This window comes from Lampris incognitus, chromosome 16 (genome assembly GCF_029633865.1).
Source record: "Lampris incognitus isolate fLamInc1 chromosome 16, fLamInc1.hap2, whole genome shotgun sequence".
In the NCBI taxonomy this organism is placed as follows: Eukaryota; Metazoa; Chordata; class Actinopteri; order Lampriformes; family Lampridae; genus Lampris; species Lampris incognitus.
In genome coordinates, this window is record NC_079226.1 from 37173448 (window position 1) to 37191490 (window position 18043).

At 46.8% G+C, this 18043-nt stretch overlaps 1 protein-coding gene across 1 annotated transcript in view; it reads right to left on the reverse strand.

Moving 5' to 3' along the window:
* Nucleotides 1-2526: 2526 nt before the first annotated feature.
* Nucleotides 2527-18043, reverse strand: part of si:ch211-168d23.3 (BRD4-interacting chromatin-remodeling complex-associated protein) — a 28872-nt gene continuing 13355 nt past the window's right edge. Inside the window, exons 8-12 of the mRNA XM_056295446.1 lie at nt 16663-16724; nt 14625-14773; nt 13533-13627; nt 8751-8853; nt 2527-3263 (exon numbers count right to left, since the gene is read on the reverse strand). Coding sequence (XP_056151421.1) covers nt 2527-3263; nt 8751-8853; nt 13533-13627; nt 14625-14773; nt 16663-16724 — 1146 coding nt within the window. The remainder of the gene's footprint in view (nt 3264-8750; nt 8854-13532; nt 13628-14624; nt 14774-16662; nt 16725-18043) is intronic.

Consider the following 18043-nt stretch of genomic DNA (forward strand, 5'->3'; position numbering starts at 1 on the left):
GTTTCTCCTTTTTGAGATGTCAGGTGGTGATGAGTGCAATCTCCCCGTCTTGTAAACGACACTCCTCAATCCTCTACTGCATTACAGCTTAACCCACCTTAAGCCACCTTAAGGTGGAAAAACCCCTGAAAATGTATTCAACTAGTTCAGCTCCTCTGTGTGTGTGTGTGTGATATATAGTTGGAATACTCCAGTTTGTCTCCACCCATATGTGGAGGTTTAAGTCATTTTCAACACTATATTACTGCATATTATAACGACTGACGACTCCTTGTTCTTTCTCGCTGAAGACATTTTGACATAAAAGCCCCCCCCCCCCAAAAAATCATGTATTCACACCAAACAAAGGCCTCTTCACATAGCCTCTTTTCCCCTTTCAAATGGTCTGTGAAGACATGCTGCCAAATTATTTATACTCCAATACCAATGACATGGGAATATTAATTGATTTGCCTTCACGTCAACCGACCTTGATTATACTGGAAGGTATGCTAAATTGGAATAAGGCATATTCTAGACCTTTCCAATTTGTCGTTGAACCCTTGGCCTTTCACGGGATCTCCGGAAAGCGAATTTGGAGCACGTTTAAGACATTGTTTGTCGCTTCTTTTTTATGTTGACCTTCAAGATGAATTCCATCGCCAGGGAACATTTCACGGGGGAGCGCTTCGAACCCGAAACGGGTCGCCTCTCGTCGTCTGGTTACGACCTTCCTCTCTCGTGAAAGCAGCCCTCGTGCGACGGGAACTCACGGTTCCACACAGACCAATAGATTGTCACATTAAACACAAAAAGGTTGCAAGAAATTATATTGCATCACAACAGGGGCTCGAAAATAAGTCCAGTGCTGTGGGCTCCGCACCAGTAACGATGAATAAGAAAAGGAGAATGACCTGGAGATGTGGTTATGTGTGACCTGGAGATGTGGTTATGTGTGAAGTGGATGAGTTCTTCGGTTTTTGGTCAAAGGCTGTGAAACAATGCAGTCCAGGTCAGGAGGCTAAGTTTGCCAAAAGGTCTGCACAGAATTACTCATGTAATGGAGAACGAACAACCTTAATGAAATCATCTTTTTCCGCTCTGAATGTTAGGGTTGCCTTCTTTCTTTTTTTTGCACATTGGAATTTCATGACCCTTGACCCTTCGAAACCTTGTCCAAAAACACACTGTATAATTTCTCAACTCCTTGGGCTTTGAATGAGGCAAATATGCATTCTTCGCTCCTGGAAGAGGAAAAAAAAAAACCCAAAACACTCTGCTGAAATGCTTTTTGCAGTTTGGGAGATTTCTTTCCCGTCTCAACATCGAAAAAGTGAGACAGCCAACAGTCTCCCACCCCCCCCCCTCCTGCAGCACCATTCCCATCCTAATGACCCCGTCTCCTCGTTATTGCTTATGAGTATACGTATGAGTATACGTATGAAAACAGCTCTCGCCTTGGGAAATGGATGGCAAGCTGTGAACACGTCACAGTGAGACGCCAGCGTGATCGACGACACGGGTCACAACTTGAACGCGCAAGTTGTCGGTCCATCTTTCAGTCTGCGGACAGACTCCGGGGTGAGCATACTGGGTGGGTGGGTGGTGGGTGGGTTAAGGGACGACATTGACGATTGCTGGTGTATTCAGGATGTATCACAATACAAATTCTTTGGGGTTCATTCGATAAGGTGAGACGGAGCCTCCCGGGTCTCGCGCGCCACTTCTCCGGCCGCGGGATGCTGTTCCACAGAAGCGCTGACCTGCTCGCTCGTAACGAAGGATCGCTTAAAACTCGCCGTTTCTTCGACACCCAGGCACACGAAGTCGCAGTAAGGAATCTCGTCTCGCGCACATTCATTCGTACGTCTGCAGCGCAAATGCAAAAAAAAAAAAAAACGTGCATCGACTCGACCAACGCAACTCATGTGAAAACGCAGTTGGCACAGTTCATCAAAATAAAGACCCCCGGGAAGCTTGGCACTAAGCAAAGGAAATTCACATTGGAAAGGAATCTTGTAAAAAACTAGTGAATAATCTCAACTCTACGCGACAGCTTTTGCTTCCCTCACTATTACTTATATACTATGTGCTGATGAAGGGTTACACCGGTGTGTCGTAAACCTCTGAATGACTTTAAACTACCATTGAAACGGTATAGCTCCTATTCAAATAGAATTTCGTCTTTTCCCCGACCAACCTGTACATCAAAATGGAGTATCTAACATCTACCGGACGGTAGATAGTGCTGCTGTCTAGTATGCATCTCATTTTAGTGCCTCTAAATCATTCTTTTTATTCTTTTCCTCCTCCCTTCTGCCCCGTCATACAATCAGTTCCTTAAAGAAATAATCCCTCTGAAACCCGGAGCAAAACCACTCTGGACGTCGCTGTTTTGGTTCTGGGAACAGACGGGAAGCCGAAATTCCTGCTTCTCAGGAAATTGCACCCATTCTTCGTCCTGTTTTGGTTGTTTCCTGTCTGGATAGTGCCCCGTGTTAAGTCAGATTGAGCTGCCGTTTGCCGGCATGGCAGTTTCAGTAGAGATTACCTGACAGAAGCCCCACCAAAGACACTGGTGACAGCCTGGTCCAAGGAGTGAGCCCCCGGGGCCCGGGGCTGGGCTGTGGTGGGGCCCTGCATGCGCTGCAGCTCCAGGATGCTGTCGATGGCACTCTGTAGATGCTCACTGAGCATGTTGTCTTCCTGGTGGGGTGTTGCCTGCGGACTGGACCTTGGATCCGGCTTATAGCGTTTAAGCTTCGGGCCGCTGGCATCTCTGGGAGGCAACTCAAAGCAGGCAGACTGTGGCTCTGGCATAGAAGGGGGATTCGGGGGTTTTGTCTTGGATATCAGCACTGTCTGTGATTGGGCGGTCCTGTCACGTGGCGGGACTTCCTCCTCGGCCGCCTTAGAAGGCAAAACCCCGTTGGAGATCTCTGTACCATGCTCAGGATGTTGGGGCGCTCCGTTGGGCGCCCGAGAGTTTCCCTCACATACAGAATTGCCGCCATTAGTCAGTAGCCCGCCGTGGTCCCTCTTGTGACCACGGTCACAGGCCGAGTTGTGAACGACTTTGCGGGAGCCAGATTCCTGCTTAATGGTGAGCCTGAGTGCTCCCCGGGAACTGGACCGATACGTCTTGAGACCAGGGGGCCGGTCGGAGAGCCTGGTCCAGGATGGGGGGGAAGACGGGCTGCCTGAAGAGTACAGCTGGGAGGGGCCAGAGGAGTATGCACCATGTGGGGAAGGCGCTGAAGTAGCCGAGGCCATCATGAATGACTCTGGAATAATATGAAAATCGTGACTTGACATTACTCGGCACACTCATGCTTGTTAAACAATGTTCACATTATATGCCACTACCTGCCCCAGACAAGACAAGACATTAGACACAAATACATCACCTCCTTCCATTTTCATGTGTGAGCTCGGATGGCTTGCTTTGGCTTGAATCTGGTCTGGGTCTTTTACAGGATTTCTAAATATCATTGCTGAAGGAAGTTTGACAACAGTACTGTAGCAGACGCTGCCCCTGACCAGAAATGTATTTAGTCCCCCCCCCTTTACTCCCCAATTGTACTTGGCCAATTACCCCACTCTTCCGACCCATCCCGGTCGCTGCTCCACCCCCTCTGCCGATCCGGGAAGGGCTGCAGACTACCGCATGCCTCCTCCCATACATGTGGAGTCACCAGCCGCTTCTTTTCACCTGACAGTGAGGAGTTTCACCAGGGGGGGGATGTAGCGTTAGCGCGTGGGAGAATCCCGCTATTCCCCCCAGTTCCCCCTCCCCCCAAACAGGCACCCTGACCAACCAGAGGAGGCACTAGTGCAGTGACCAGGACACAGATCCACATCCGGCTTCCCACCCATAGACACGGCCAATTGTGTCCGCCTGACCAAGCCGGAGGTAATACGGGGATTGCCGCTACCCGGATGCCCCGAAATCAAATGCTAGTTAGACTCAGCTGTGGAAACACTGTTTAAGGACAGTCCATTATCCTCCTCTCCACTCCATTTTTGCCCCAGTAAATTGAAAGATGTTAAAAATATGCCTGGAATTCCATGGAGACAAAACATCTAAAAAGAAATTGCTGCGGGGATGAACGTGGAGTAAGGGATGAAAAAGAAATCCATCATGTCTTTTTAAAGACAACCTTTGATTTTACAACGAGAGCAATAAAAGGCTAGTCAGGCTTACTTTTTAAGTCTGATCTCAGACAACCATGGCAGTCCCACAAAAATATTCTTACTCTTCAGTGTTGAATCTGTAACTGAACTGTTTTCTCTGTCTGAATGTAAAGCTTTTGCCACCTTTCTGGAGATGAGGTATCAAATGAAAAGGCTATGTCCTCAAAGGAAAACCCTGCATTGGTACCGATGGGGAGTCATCGAGTAACAATAGTGAGCAGCTTAAAACCATCTATCTGTGACCTTGACCTCCACCAGCTTCTTTAGAAAGGGTTTTGAATGCTTGTCTGGGGATGTTTTGTGCACCGTCAACCACTCCCTGCCAACTGGATATTTTCCTTCACTACTTCAAAACTACTATTATGTTTCTCCCTTTGGAAAAAAAAACAGAGCGATATCTATCATCTGAGATACCAGACTCAAATACTCTTGGCAGCTTTGCACTAATCTGTAATCTGACCAAAATATTTGAGAAGCACGCCTACCTGCAACTGAACGACTATTTAAAGACAGAGGATAGTTGGGGAATTCTAGTCTGGTTTCAGCGCCGTGCGTACTGAAACTGCTCTTGTTAAGGTTGTCACTGATCTTACAATTTACTCTGATGGGAACAGACGTCCTGCTCTGATACTTAAAGGTGTTAGTGCTGCATTTGACACACTTGGCAATGTTAGCCTTGGCCAAATAGAAATCTTGGTTGGCTTTTCAGGCACAGCTCTAAACTGGATTTCATCTCATCTCATCTCATCATCAGCCGCTCTTCCAGGGTCGGGTCACGGTGGCAGCAAGCTAAGTAGGGCACTCCAGACGTCCCTCTCCCCAGCAACGCCCCCCAGCTCTTCCTGGGGGATCTCAAGGCGTTCCCAGGCCAGATTAGACATGTAGTCCCTCCAGCGAGTTCTGGGTCTACCCCGGGGTCTCGTCCCAGTTGGACATGCCCGGAAAACCTCCAAAGGAAGGCGCCCAGCAGGCATCCTAATCAGATGCCCGAACCACCTCAACTGGCTCCTTTCGACACGAAGGAGCAGCGGCTCTACTCCGAGCTCCCTCCAGATGTCCGAGCTGCTTACCCTATCTCTAAGGCTGAGCCCAGACATCCTACAGAGGACACTCATTTCAGCCGCTTGTATCTACGATCTCACCCTTTCGGTCACTACCCAAAGGTCATGACCATAGGTGAGGATTGGAACGAAGATTGACTGGTAAATTGAGAGCTTTGCCTTCCAGCTCAGCTCCCTCTTCACCACAACGGCCTGGTACAACGTCCGCATTACTGCTGATGCTGCACCAATCCGCCTGTCAATCTCCCGCTCCATCCTACCCTCACTCGTGAACAAGACCCCGAGACACTTGAACTTCTTCACTTGAGGCGACAACTCATCCCCAACCCGGAGGGAGCAAGTAGGATTTCATCTTACCTGACAAATTGACCATTCCTTGTCTCTCAGCAATATCCAATCGCAAAGAGGGATAATATTCAATACACTCCAGCTGCAGCAGCTCCGTCTGGAGACCTCCGTCCCCAGACAGCTCTGCGCTCAGACAAGCCAATGATGTGCCAAGAACTCGTTGCTATGTAACACAATAAACACCTGCTTCATAACGTCACACCAACATGGCGTACAGCCGGAGTGATGATCATATTCTTTGACACTACCACCAACACTCAAAGTAAACTATGAAACCATATTGGAGCTAGTGCTACGATACTTTATTGCCTCTCGGGTTGACTCGAAATGTATGATGACCTGTCGCTAATTGGTTCAACCTTAAATAATAACTAGAACTAGAAGAACTGAATAAAACACCATACATGTATTTATTAAGTAATTAATGCGTTTTCATAATGGAAGTCAATAACGTTATCAATAATGTTATGATGGCTAACTATGGCAGCTGTCATAAGGTATCCCCAGACGAAGAGACATGATACGTAGCTACTGCCATTGGGCTGTATTTATAAAGTTATATCTATAACCAATGTCCCCAAAGGCACTACAGATTACGTACTTTAACTCCGTTTTATTGCTCCAACATTAACACTACACATTAAATTCGCGATATAAAAGTCCAGTATTCACTTGTGCGTGACAGCTTGCGATTGTAACCTCAGTTTCTGAGGTACTTCGCGACCTTGACTGGCGCTTATAGATTATCACCGTGGCAGGCTGTCGTGTCGTGACGTGACATCAACGCGAAGGACACCATCATATTTACGACGGCTACTGTTAGCTGTCGTAGAGCAGACAGCTAACGTTAACCAGCATGCCAGGAGATCGTAAATATCCACAAGCAAAACAGCATGCCCTATTAACCGCATTACTCACAATTTCATTTTGTTTGCCATGGTTTCATAGATTAATTTGAGTGTTGGTGGTGGTGTCGAAGAACATGGCCATCGCTTCGGCTGTGCGCCATGTTGGTGTGATGTTATGAAGCAGTTGTTTATTGTGTTACATAGCAACGAGTTCTCGGCACGTCATTGGCTTGTCTGAGCCCAGAGCTGTCTGGGGACGGAGGTCTCCAGACGGAGCTGCTGCAGCTGGAGGCTTCTCATAATATTGGCATGTGGTGTGTAACAGAGCTGCTCTTTAGTCTCTATGCTTCCAGTAGGGGCCATCATCCACAACCACAATATTGTTTTTCCTCTGTGGGGAGGACACACAACTGTGTATACTCAATCACTGTCAGTCCAACAAATAATTTCCCTAATAGCGATTCACATACCAATATATGAATGGGTTATAGTGTTCTCCAGCTAAACCAAAGCAAAGCTGAAGTTTTGGTGAAAGCAGCAAACAGGGAAGCTGATTTCGAAGTCTTCACAAAAATTTAAATCCTTGCAAGAAATGCAATCATTAAAGTGGACTGTGATTTTAATATGCAGCCACACATAAGGATTGTAACCAAAACAGCATTATACTCTTGGAAAAATGCTACAAAGATAAGACCACTCCTCTCTCCTGGCAACACAGAACCATGGACGCATGCATTAATCACCAGCAGACTGGACTACTGCGATGCACTGCTTTCTAGTCTGGCCAAAAAACGCAGTCGAAGAAACTACAACTCATATAACATGTTGTTGAAAGAGTTTTACCTGGCAACAAAAAGAGAGCTCGCATAATTTGTTAAGACTGAGTGTATCACATTACTTTTTAACTCCTTGCACCGGTTGTACATTTTAGAACATCACAGAAGGTTGAATCAGGTCATCTGGGCACAACGTTCATTGACAGGAACGTTTCATCACTCATCTCAGTGACCTCTTCAGTCTCAACTGATGGTGACAGATGTACTCTTAGTCCCCCCTCGGTTCAGGGATGGTCGTTCCCTCTTCACATAGATGGCCACTTTGACTCCCTGTTCAAACCAGCGTTCCTCCCTATATGTCTGTCGCCATCTTACAATGCTGTGACTGCAACTATTCCCAAATCCTATGTGAATAGTACACATGGCAATTGTAACTCTAGTTAATGGTCACGGTAATTTGCATACGAAACTGGTCGTTGGTTTGGGTCGTTATGCAACTGTATTGTTTATAAGGGTGGGGATACCTGCAGTCAGTTAAGACTGAAGAGGTCACTTAGATGCGTGATGAAACGTTTCTGTCAATAAACGTACCGGGGTGTCCAGGTAGCGTAGTGGTCCATTCCGTTGCCTACCAAACCAGGGATCGCCGGTTCGAATCCCTGTGTTACCTCTGGTTTGGTCAGGCGTCCCTACAGACCAAACTGGCCGTGTCTGCGGGTGGGAAGCTGGATGTGGGTATGTGTCCTGGTCACTGCAGTAGCGCCTCCTCTGGTCAGGGCGCCTGTTCGGGGGGGATAGTGTGATCCTCCCACGTGCTACGTCCCTCTGGTGAAACTCCTCACTGTCAGGTGAAAAGAAGCAGCTGGCGACTCCACATGTATAGGAGGAGGCATGTGGTAGTCTGCAGCCCTCCCCGGATCGGCAGAGGGGGTGGAGCAGCGACCGGGATGTCTCGGAAAATAGGGTAATTGCTCAAGTACAATTGGGGAGAAAAAGGGGGGAAATCCAAAAAACAAAATGCTGTATCGAGATGAACTGATTCAACCTTCTTTGATTTTCTTACCTGGTTTCTTGATGCATAAAGACAAGTTTTAGAACAGATTTTAAGATTCTTCTGCTGATTCTTAATATAAATCCCAAATATATTGGGGTTTATTCAACATGCTATTTAACATATAATACTAAATTATATTCCTGATAGAGCACTCAGATATGCACACCCCCTTCTCTTAACCTCTCCTCAGACCAGCTGCCTGGTCCAAGACTTGTGGTGAAGCTGCTTTTAACTATTATAGCTATTAGTTATGATTGAATGCACAAGTTCTCCAAGAATACTGCATGATATATAGCAACCATTACATACACAATATATTTTCTTGAAACATAACTGCATCACATTTGTTGTTTTGACAAGCTTCAGCCATTACTTCGGACTTTTAGGGAATGATTATCTGTGCTACAGGGCCTGGTGAACCTCCCCGCCCTACGCTGTGTGGTGTGATGTGCGAGGTGACCATAGCTGTCCTTCCTGCTTGGACACTGACCTGGGGCTTTGCGGGCTTTCCGTCTGTCCTCCCCCAGAGCAAAACGTTCAGCCTGGAGGAAGAGACGCTCCAGCATCACCATCTCTGCTGACGGACTCTCCTGCTGTGAAAACCAACAAAGAAGAAGAAAAAGGACAAGAGGAGGAGGACCAATAAGAAGAGGAGGAAGCAGTTAACACAAAGTAACCGTACTTCCTCTTTCCAAACACATATACATACACATAAGATACACATAAACACGCACACACACATTTATACAAAACTCCTCCACATGCATTTTTCCAATGTAGTGTATTAACATTAAAACCTGACGACAAAGCGCTGACATTACAAACAAAATACAAAAAACAAAACAAAATACAAAACATTGTACAGATTGTTGGATCACTTTATCCTCAATTCAGCTATTTCATAAATTAAACTCTAAATGTGATTAACTTTAGGATCATAGGAATATTCCTAATAATTTTATAGATTCCACACTCAGTATTCGATATAACCCACTTGTAGCACTTTAAGAAATTTCAAGACAACCCGCAACTTGAGCAGATTGTGATGAAAATGAACTAATTCCTGACCTTGACATGGATTAGACTGTTGGCAGAGTTACAATGCTGGCAGGCCTCATAATGGAGGAAAAGAGCATTTTAATAGGTGAACCTATCATTACGGCCCGTTTTATTAGGTAAACCCATCTATTAGCTGGTAGAACCTCCTTTTGCCTCCGGAACAGCCGGAATTCTCTGAGGCGTGGACTCAACAAGGTGTGGAAAACATTACACCGGGATCTCAGTCCATGCTGACTCAACAGCATCACACAGTTGCTGCGGAGTTTTTGGTCACGTGTTCGTGCTGCAAACATCCTGTTTAAATTCATCCCAAAGGTGGTCTTTTGGGTGCAGATCTTGGGTCTGTGCAGGCTGTTGAAGTACACTGAAGTCCGTGTCACGTCTCTGTAACTACACTGGGTGGATGTGTGCTTTGTTACATGGCACACCGTCCTGCTGGATGGATCCATTTGGAAAAGTGTTGACTGATGTCTTGAAGGGACGCGCCTTGCTGGCAACAACATTTAGGTAGGCTGAGGTGTTCAAATGATGAGCAGTTGGTATTAATGGGCCTTGTGCACCTACAAAACATTCTCCATATCACTGACATCAGGATGATGTGGGGATAGTGAATCAGGAAGTGTGGTGGATTAGTAAGGAGGAAGTGAGGGCAGCTATGAAGAGGATGAAAAGTGGAAGACATTTGGTCCTGATGACATACCTGTGGAGGCATGGAGATGTTTAGGAGAGATGGCAGTGGGGTTTTTAACTAGATTGTTTAACACAATCTTGGAAAGTGAGAGGATGCCTGAGGAGTGGAGAAGAAGCATACTGGTACCAATTTTCAAGAATAAGGGTGATGTGCAGAACTGTAGCAACTACAGACGTATAAAGTTGATCAGCCACAGCATGAAGATATGGGAAAGAGTAATAGAAGCTAGGTTAAGAGGAGAGGTGACGATTAGCGAGCAGCAGTATGGTTTCATGCCATGAAAGAGCACCACAGATGCCATGTTTACTTTGAGAATGTTGACGGAGAAGTATAGAGAAGGCCAGAAGGAGTAACATTGTGTTTAGAGCTTCCGGTGTGGGAAGATGGCGGCGTTTGCGGCGGCCTCACCAAGTGCCGACCATGCAGTGTCTTTGTCGACTTCTGCGTCTAAGTTTGTGCCTTCGTGTGAAGTTTTTTTTTATTTTGTTCGTTGATTTTTTTTCGTTTGATGGCTGGGAGAGCTGGCGTTGGGTCGGCTGAGAGAGCTTACAACCCTTTCTGGAGCCGTACCCGAGAGAAAACGCTGAGGTGGTCTGGCGGTGGCCTCGCCTAGCATCAACTATGCAATATTTTTGTCTGCGTCTGCGTCGTCGTGTGGAGTGCGGGGGACGTGTTGAAGGTGTCTGGCTGGGAGAGCTGGCGTTGGATCGGCTGGGAGAGCTTGGTCTGCTTCGTCCGATGGGCCCAGGAACCACGGCCCCTGCCTGGAGCTGTGTCCAGGCATCAGTTGCATCGGTTGCTTGCTCCTGCAGATTTCTCCTCCATAACATCAGGAGGATTCGCCCATTCCTCACCATCGAGATGGCACAGGTGCTCATCCAGGCTCTGGTCATCTCCCGGCTGGACTACGGCAACTCCCTCCTTGCTGGCGCCCCAGCGTTGGCCATCAGACCTCTGGAGCTTGTTCAGAAAGCTGCAGCTCATCTGGTGTTCAACCGCCCTAAGTTCTCCCACACAACTCCCCTTCTCATGTCCCTACACTGGCTCCCAGAAGCTGCTCGCATCCAGTTTAAGACTCTGGTGCTAGCCTACAGGGCAGCGAAAGGAACAGCTCCTTCCTATCTCCAGGCCATGGTCAAGCCCTACACCCCCACCCGACCACTTCGCTCTGCTGCCTCAGGACGCCTGGTTGCCCCGTCGCTCAGAGGCCCTTGCTGCCGATTGACCCGGTCACGGCTCTTTTCTGTCCTGTCCCCACAGTGGTGGAATGAACTCCCCACTGAGGTCAGGACAGTGGAGTCGCTGCCCATCTTTCGGCGCAGGTTGAAAACTCACCTCTTTAAGAACTACTACCCTGTAACTTGTTCTTAGCACTTATTGTATTCACTCATTTAAAAAAATAAATCTCTTTCTTGCACTTTTACTTTAGCACTGGTTTTGCTCTTAGATGCTTGTTTAGAGAGAAGATGCACTTATGACCTCTGATGACTAGTAGTTCTCCTGATTTCCTGTGTTAAATGCACTTATTGTAAGTCGCTTTGGATAAAAGCGTCGGCTAAATGACTGTAATGTAATGCCATGCCCAGGGAGGAAAACCCGAGGGCGGTCTGGCAGGCCGGGCCGGGCTAAGCTAACTGCTAACCCATGCAGACTGGCACTTCCGACAGTCATCCTGGCTGGAGTTCGTTCTCTGGACAGAGGAATCTTTTTGGACTGCGTTGCAGGTGGACTGTGTTGTTAACTGTTTTTTTTTTTTTTTGCTTTCTTCTCTCTGCTTTTTATGTTTTTGGTGGTGTCATTTTTGGGAAATTTTGGATGTGTGTTTTTTGTGTTGCACTGCTGTGGGCTGGGGAAAACGAAATTTAATTTCTTTGTGTATGCAAGTACGTCTAAGAAATGACATAAATTGTTCCTGAGTTCCTTCCTGAGTTTGTGGATTTAGAGAAAGCATACAACAGGGTGCCAAGAGAGGAGGTGTGGTATTGCATGAGGAAGTCGGGAGTTGCAGAGAAGTATGTAGGAGTGGTGCAGGATATGTATGAGGGAAGTGTGACAGTGGTGAGGTGTGCGGTTGGAATGACAGATGGGTTCCAGGTGGAGGTGAGATTACATCAAGGATCGGCTCTGAGCCCTTTCTTGTTTGCAATGGTGATGGACAGGTTGACGGACGAGATCAGGCAGGAGTCTCCATGGACTACGATGTTTGCAGATGACATTGTGATCTGTAGCAAGACTAGGGTGCAGGTGGAGGAGAGCCTGGAGAGGTAGAAGTATGCACTGGAGAGAAGAGGAATGAAAGTCAGTAGGAGCAAGACTGAATACCTATGTGTGAATGAGAGGGAGGAGAGTGGAATGGTGAAGATGCAAGGAGTAGAGGTGATGAAGGTGTATGAGATTAAATACTTAGGGTTGACTGTCCAAAGTAACGGGGAAGAGAGGTGAAGAAGAGAGTGCAGGCAGGGTGGAGTAGGTGGAGAAGAGTGTCAGGAGTGATTTGCGACAGAAGGGCACCAGCAAGAGTTAAAGGGAAGGTTTACAAGATGGTTGTGAGACCAGCTATGTTATATGGTTTGGAGACAGTGACACTGATGAAAAGACAGGAGGTGGAGCTGGAGGTGGCAGAGTTGAAGATGCTAAGATTTTCATTGGGAGTGACGAAGAAGGACAGGATTAGGAACGAGTATATTAGAGGGACAGCTCAGGTTGGATGGTTTGGAGACAAAGCAAGAGAGGCAAGATTGAGATGGTTTGGACATGTGTGGAGGAGAGATGCTGGGTATACTGGGAGAAGGATGCTGAATATGGAGCTGCCAGGGAAGAGGAGAAGAGGAAGGCCAATGAGGAGGTTTATGGATGTAGTGAGAGAGGACATGCAGGGCGCTTGTGTGACAGAGGAAGGTGCAGAGGACAGGAAGAAATGGAAACGGATGATCCGCTGTGGCGCCCCCTAATGGGAGCAGCTAAAAGTAGTAGTGGTAGTAGTGGATTGACGTCAGGATTCATGCAGTTTACACAAAATTCTGACCCTACCATCAGCATGTCACAACAGAAACTGAGATTCATTGGACTTGGTGATGCTTTTCCACTCTTCAGTTGGCCAGTTTTAGTGATCACCTTCCTACTGTATCCTCCTCACCTTCTGCTCTTAGCTGACAGGAGTGGATGTTGCTGCTATTTACCTTTCACTTAGCTTGAACAAGAATTAATATTTTCTCTTGACCTTTCTGTTTGACAAGGGATTTTTGCCCACAGAACTGCTGCTGACTGGATGCTTTCTTATTTATTGCACCGTTATCAGTAAAACTGACTGTAGCACTAATGCTCATATCATGTTCCAAGTTGCATAGATCACATATCTTGCCCATCTTAACCTTTGGTCGAACAGTAACTGAACCTCTCGGCCTTGCCAGTATACTTCGAATTTTTAGACGCAGACATGTGAGTTGCTGTCTGGAGGAGGAAGCTTTTTACATTGACTGGCAAGTATACATTATTACGTGGCCACTGAGTATACTGTCTTACCTGAGCTTCAGCGATCAATAGCTGCCTGTATTTGTTGACCATGTCCTTGGTGCGTTTCAGCAGGAAACCCGACACGCTGTCAAACTCCAGGTCCACTGTCCAAAGTAGAGAGGGCAGTATGAGTATGAGTATGAGCAAAGAAACTGTCTGCGACAGGATCAGCCCCAAGTATGAGATCGTAATGCTCTGAGGCTTTTATTTTGCACTGAAAATTTGTGACCTATAGGAATGAACTTTCAGTCGGGAAGGTGAGATGTATGACTCCTACTGAGCAGTCCAAAAGTCGAAGAACTACTCCATATGTTTTTCATTTCTGAGAAAATATATCATTCCCTAGATCTTGTCATCCAATATCTCAAAGTGACTACTCTTTCTGAGCTGAGGTGAGATGGACAACGAGACACCACACCTTATTTAGAAACCTAAGTATTGTTACAGTTACATATATCTAATAGTTTGTACAGTTTATTCTTTATCATTTTGACATTTGAAGCCTTAATTCATGATAATACAATGGAGAGAGACAGGATACAGGGCAAAGAGAGCAGGACAATGATATACAGAAAAGGTTATGAGCCAGACTCTAATTCAGGTCAGGAAACTGTGACAAGTCCTGAGCCCATGTGGTATGGATGAACCACCAGGGCACCCCTGTTCTTCATAATTTTTTTTTTAGTGGATTTTCTTTGCCCCTTTTTCTCCCCAATTGTACTTGGCCAATTATTCCACTCTTCCGAGCTGTCCTGGTCGCTGCTCCACCCCCTCTGCTGATCTGGGGAGGGCTGAGTGACAGACCTGAATGACAGACGTTCAGAGCAAGCGTTCTTTTGGCATGCTCTGAATATGACATCATTCACTCAGGCCACCTCCACTTTTCCAGGGCTGGGCCAAGTTGGTGTGTTGGCAGAACCGCCAAGGCAGCAATGTTATGGCAGCATTGTGAGTGGTGGACAAATGATGTCATAACTCCCCACCCCACCCCCACACTGTTCATCCAATCAGGAACCTAGTCAGTGCCAGAAATCCTATGCATTGTAGAGTGATTCACTACCTACTGGATTAGGGAGCTGATATTAATCAGTGTTTGCTAACCTAAACTTAAGTCATCCTGAGTGGGCAGATGGCCGGCACAGGTATGGTAGGGCAGCAGGTGTCTCACGGCGTCCTCCATGTTGGTGAAGGGGGTGTGACTAGAGGGGTTCTGAACAGCTGCCTGGTCCAGACACAGCTGCTGCTGAAACCTGTGGGACATGGTTAAACAGTCGCTCCGTTACCATCCATTTTTATGTGAATTTCACACAGTCAGTCAGAGAAGCTGAATTCAAACACCATTTATCCATCCAACCGTTATCCACAGCTGGGATAGGCTCCAGCATCCCTGCGACCCCACCCCGAAACACCATATTCAGAAGAAAAAACAAAACATATTACGGGTACAATGTATAATGGCATGCACCGCCACAGCTATGTTGAGGACTGCGACAACATGAGTGACCTACTGACAAGAAACATCTCATATCTCTCCATCAGGTCCAAACGGTGCATTCATTTTCTGAGAAATGGCGACAACTGAAAACCTCACAAAGAACTGCTCGCAATACGACACTAGCTGGTTTTCTCATTTGCGAACGCCATTTACCAAGTCTGACCAAAAGAACAGCAGAAGTGTGGTGAACAGAAATCCGTTGCAGATTCTGTGTTACGGACTTCAGTAACACAGAGGAAATTATACATGCTCTTATATCCTCCTGCCCCTCAAGTCTGCCAGTCTGCCCCCCCCCCTTTTTTCTTCCCAACTGTATCCGGTCAATTACCCCACTCTTCCGAGCCGTCCCGATCGCTGCTCCACCCCCTCTGCCGATCCGGGGAGGGCTGCAGACTACCACATGCCTCCTCCGATACGTGGAGTCGCTGGCTGCTTCTTTTCACCTGACAGTGAGGAGTTTCACCAGGGGGATGTAGCGCATGGGAGGATCACGCTATTCCCCCCAGTTCCCCCTCCCCCCCAAACAGGCGCCCCAACCAACCAGAGGAGGCGGTAGTGCAGCAACCAGGACACATTCCCACATCCGGCTTCCCACCTGCAGACACGGCCAATTGTCTCTGTAGGGACGCCTGACCGAGCTGGAGGTAACACGGGGATTCGAACCGGCGATCCCCGTGTTGGTGGGCAACGGAATAGACCGCCACGCTACCCGGACGCCCCTCAGTCTGGGTCTTTTAACTGTTCCAGAGTCCAGGTTAAAAACAAAGGGTGACCGTGCCTTTGCAGTACTGCCTCCACAGCTCTGGAACAGCCTCCACTGAGCACCAGGTCAGCTGACTCTGCTGCTTTTAAACCTCATCTTAACACTCACGATCACAGGACGGCTTTTCCCAACAACACACTACATGTTCCTGGGTTCAGGAGCTGTTGGTTTTATCTCCTTTATTGCGAGTTTTTAATCTCGTGTGTGTGTGTGTCTATCTGTATGTATGTATATATTATGTCTGTGTATGTAGATGTGTATATGCATGTTTCATTACATGCATGTTCTCTTGCAACTGTCCCTAATTGTTGCTTATGTTTTAAATTGTGTATGTGTTTAAGTTTTCATATACTTCATTATTCACCTCTTGCAGTTGTTTTCTGTTTCCTACGTTTTGAATTTCTTCACCCTAGAAAGCACTTTGTGCTAATTGCTTGAAAAGTGTTTCATAAATAAAATTATTATTAATATTAAGGGCTCAGAAAACAATTACGGCTTACTGCATTTCTGTGAAATGAGACAAATATTACAGATGAATGAACATCTCATATTCACCATTCAACAATTAACACGTAACACACCATTAACATAAGCTACTTCACTGCTAGTGTTTGTGTATCAGTTGCTGTATGTTTTGAATATCATTATTTACTTGGTTTTACTTAAACACGATTTTTCCAGACTGCAGTGGCCATGAAACCCATTCAGAAATCAGTGACACACATGAATCAGTCAGTAATTCTTAAAGGATGTCAGTTTCTCTACGGTCCCATATAGCTGAGCTCTTCTCTGATGATGTCAGATTCTCAGTAGCCTCAATACACGGTGTCTAAAATGGTAAAGAGAAGGAGTCACTGGAAATGCTTAGCTTGTCGCCATACCTGTGTCTCCGCATTGCTGGCGTGAGTCTCTCCTCCCTCTCCTGCTCCACACGGGTCACCGGCTGGCATTCAAATGAAACGTAAAGTAAAAGAAAGTTGAATCAGTTCATCTGGACACAACGTTTATTGACAGAAACATTTCATCACTCAACTAAGTTACATCTCGAGTCTCTTCAGGTATGCCCACCCTTATAAACAATACAGCGGCATAACGACCCAAACCAACGACCAGTTTCATATGCAAATTATTGTCACCATTAACTAGAGTGACAACGGCCATGTGTACTATTCACATAGGATTGGGGAATAGCTGCAATTGTACGATGGAGACAGATGTACTCTTAGCTCCTCCTCAGTTCAGGGATGGTCGTTCCCTCTTCACATAGGTGGCCTCTTTGACTCCCCGTTCAAACCAGCGTTCCTCCCCGTCAAGGATGTGCACATCCTCATCCTTCAAAGAGTGGCCACTGGCCTGTAGATGGGTGTAGACTGTGGAGTCCTGGCCTGACATGTTAGCTCTCCTGTGTTGTGACATCCTCTTGGCCAGCGTCAGTTTAGTTTCCCCGATGTACAAATCACGGCAATCCTCCTGGCACTTAACAGCATACACTATATTGCTCTGTTTGTGCCGGGGGACCCGATCCTTGGGGTGGACCAACTTCTGGCGCAGCGTGTTTTTGTGTTTGAAAGCAACTGAGACGCGGTGTTTGGAAAATACGTGTCTCGGCTTTTTCACTCCTGCCACATACGGAATCACCACTGGTTTACGCTTAGGCAGCTGTTGTCCTCCTTCTCTCGTCAATCAGCTGGTGCACCGTTTGGGCATCTTCCTGGCTTTGACAAACGCCCAGTTAGGATAACCACACTTAACCAGGGCCTGTTTAATATGGGATTTCTCCCCTTCCCCGGCCACTGTGTTGGTAGGGATGTTGTCAGCTCCGTGGTACAACGTCCTGATGACTCCTAGTTTGTGCTCCAGTGGATGATGAGAGTCAAACCTCAAGTACTGATCAGTATGTGTTGGTTTGGGGTAAACATCAACAATCAAATGTTCCCCATCACCAATTGCAATTTCACAGTATAAGAAGGCTACCCTGTCATCTTCCACATCCTCCCTGGTGGACTTGATGTGGTTGTTCACAGAGTTAACGTGGTCGATGAAATGTGCTACATCCTGAGATTTGATTTTAGCCCAGGTGTCGTCCACAAATCTGAACCAATGGCTAGGTGGTGTCCCTGAATAGGACATCAGAGCCCTCTTTTCCACTTCATCAGTAGTGAGACTGAAGTTTCTACCATGAGTTGAGAATTACAAAAAAAAAAAATTTTTTTTTACTGACTGTATTAGAAAGGGCGGCACGGTGGCGCAGTGGTTAGTGCG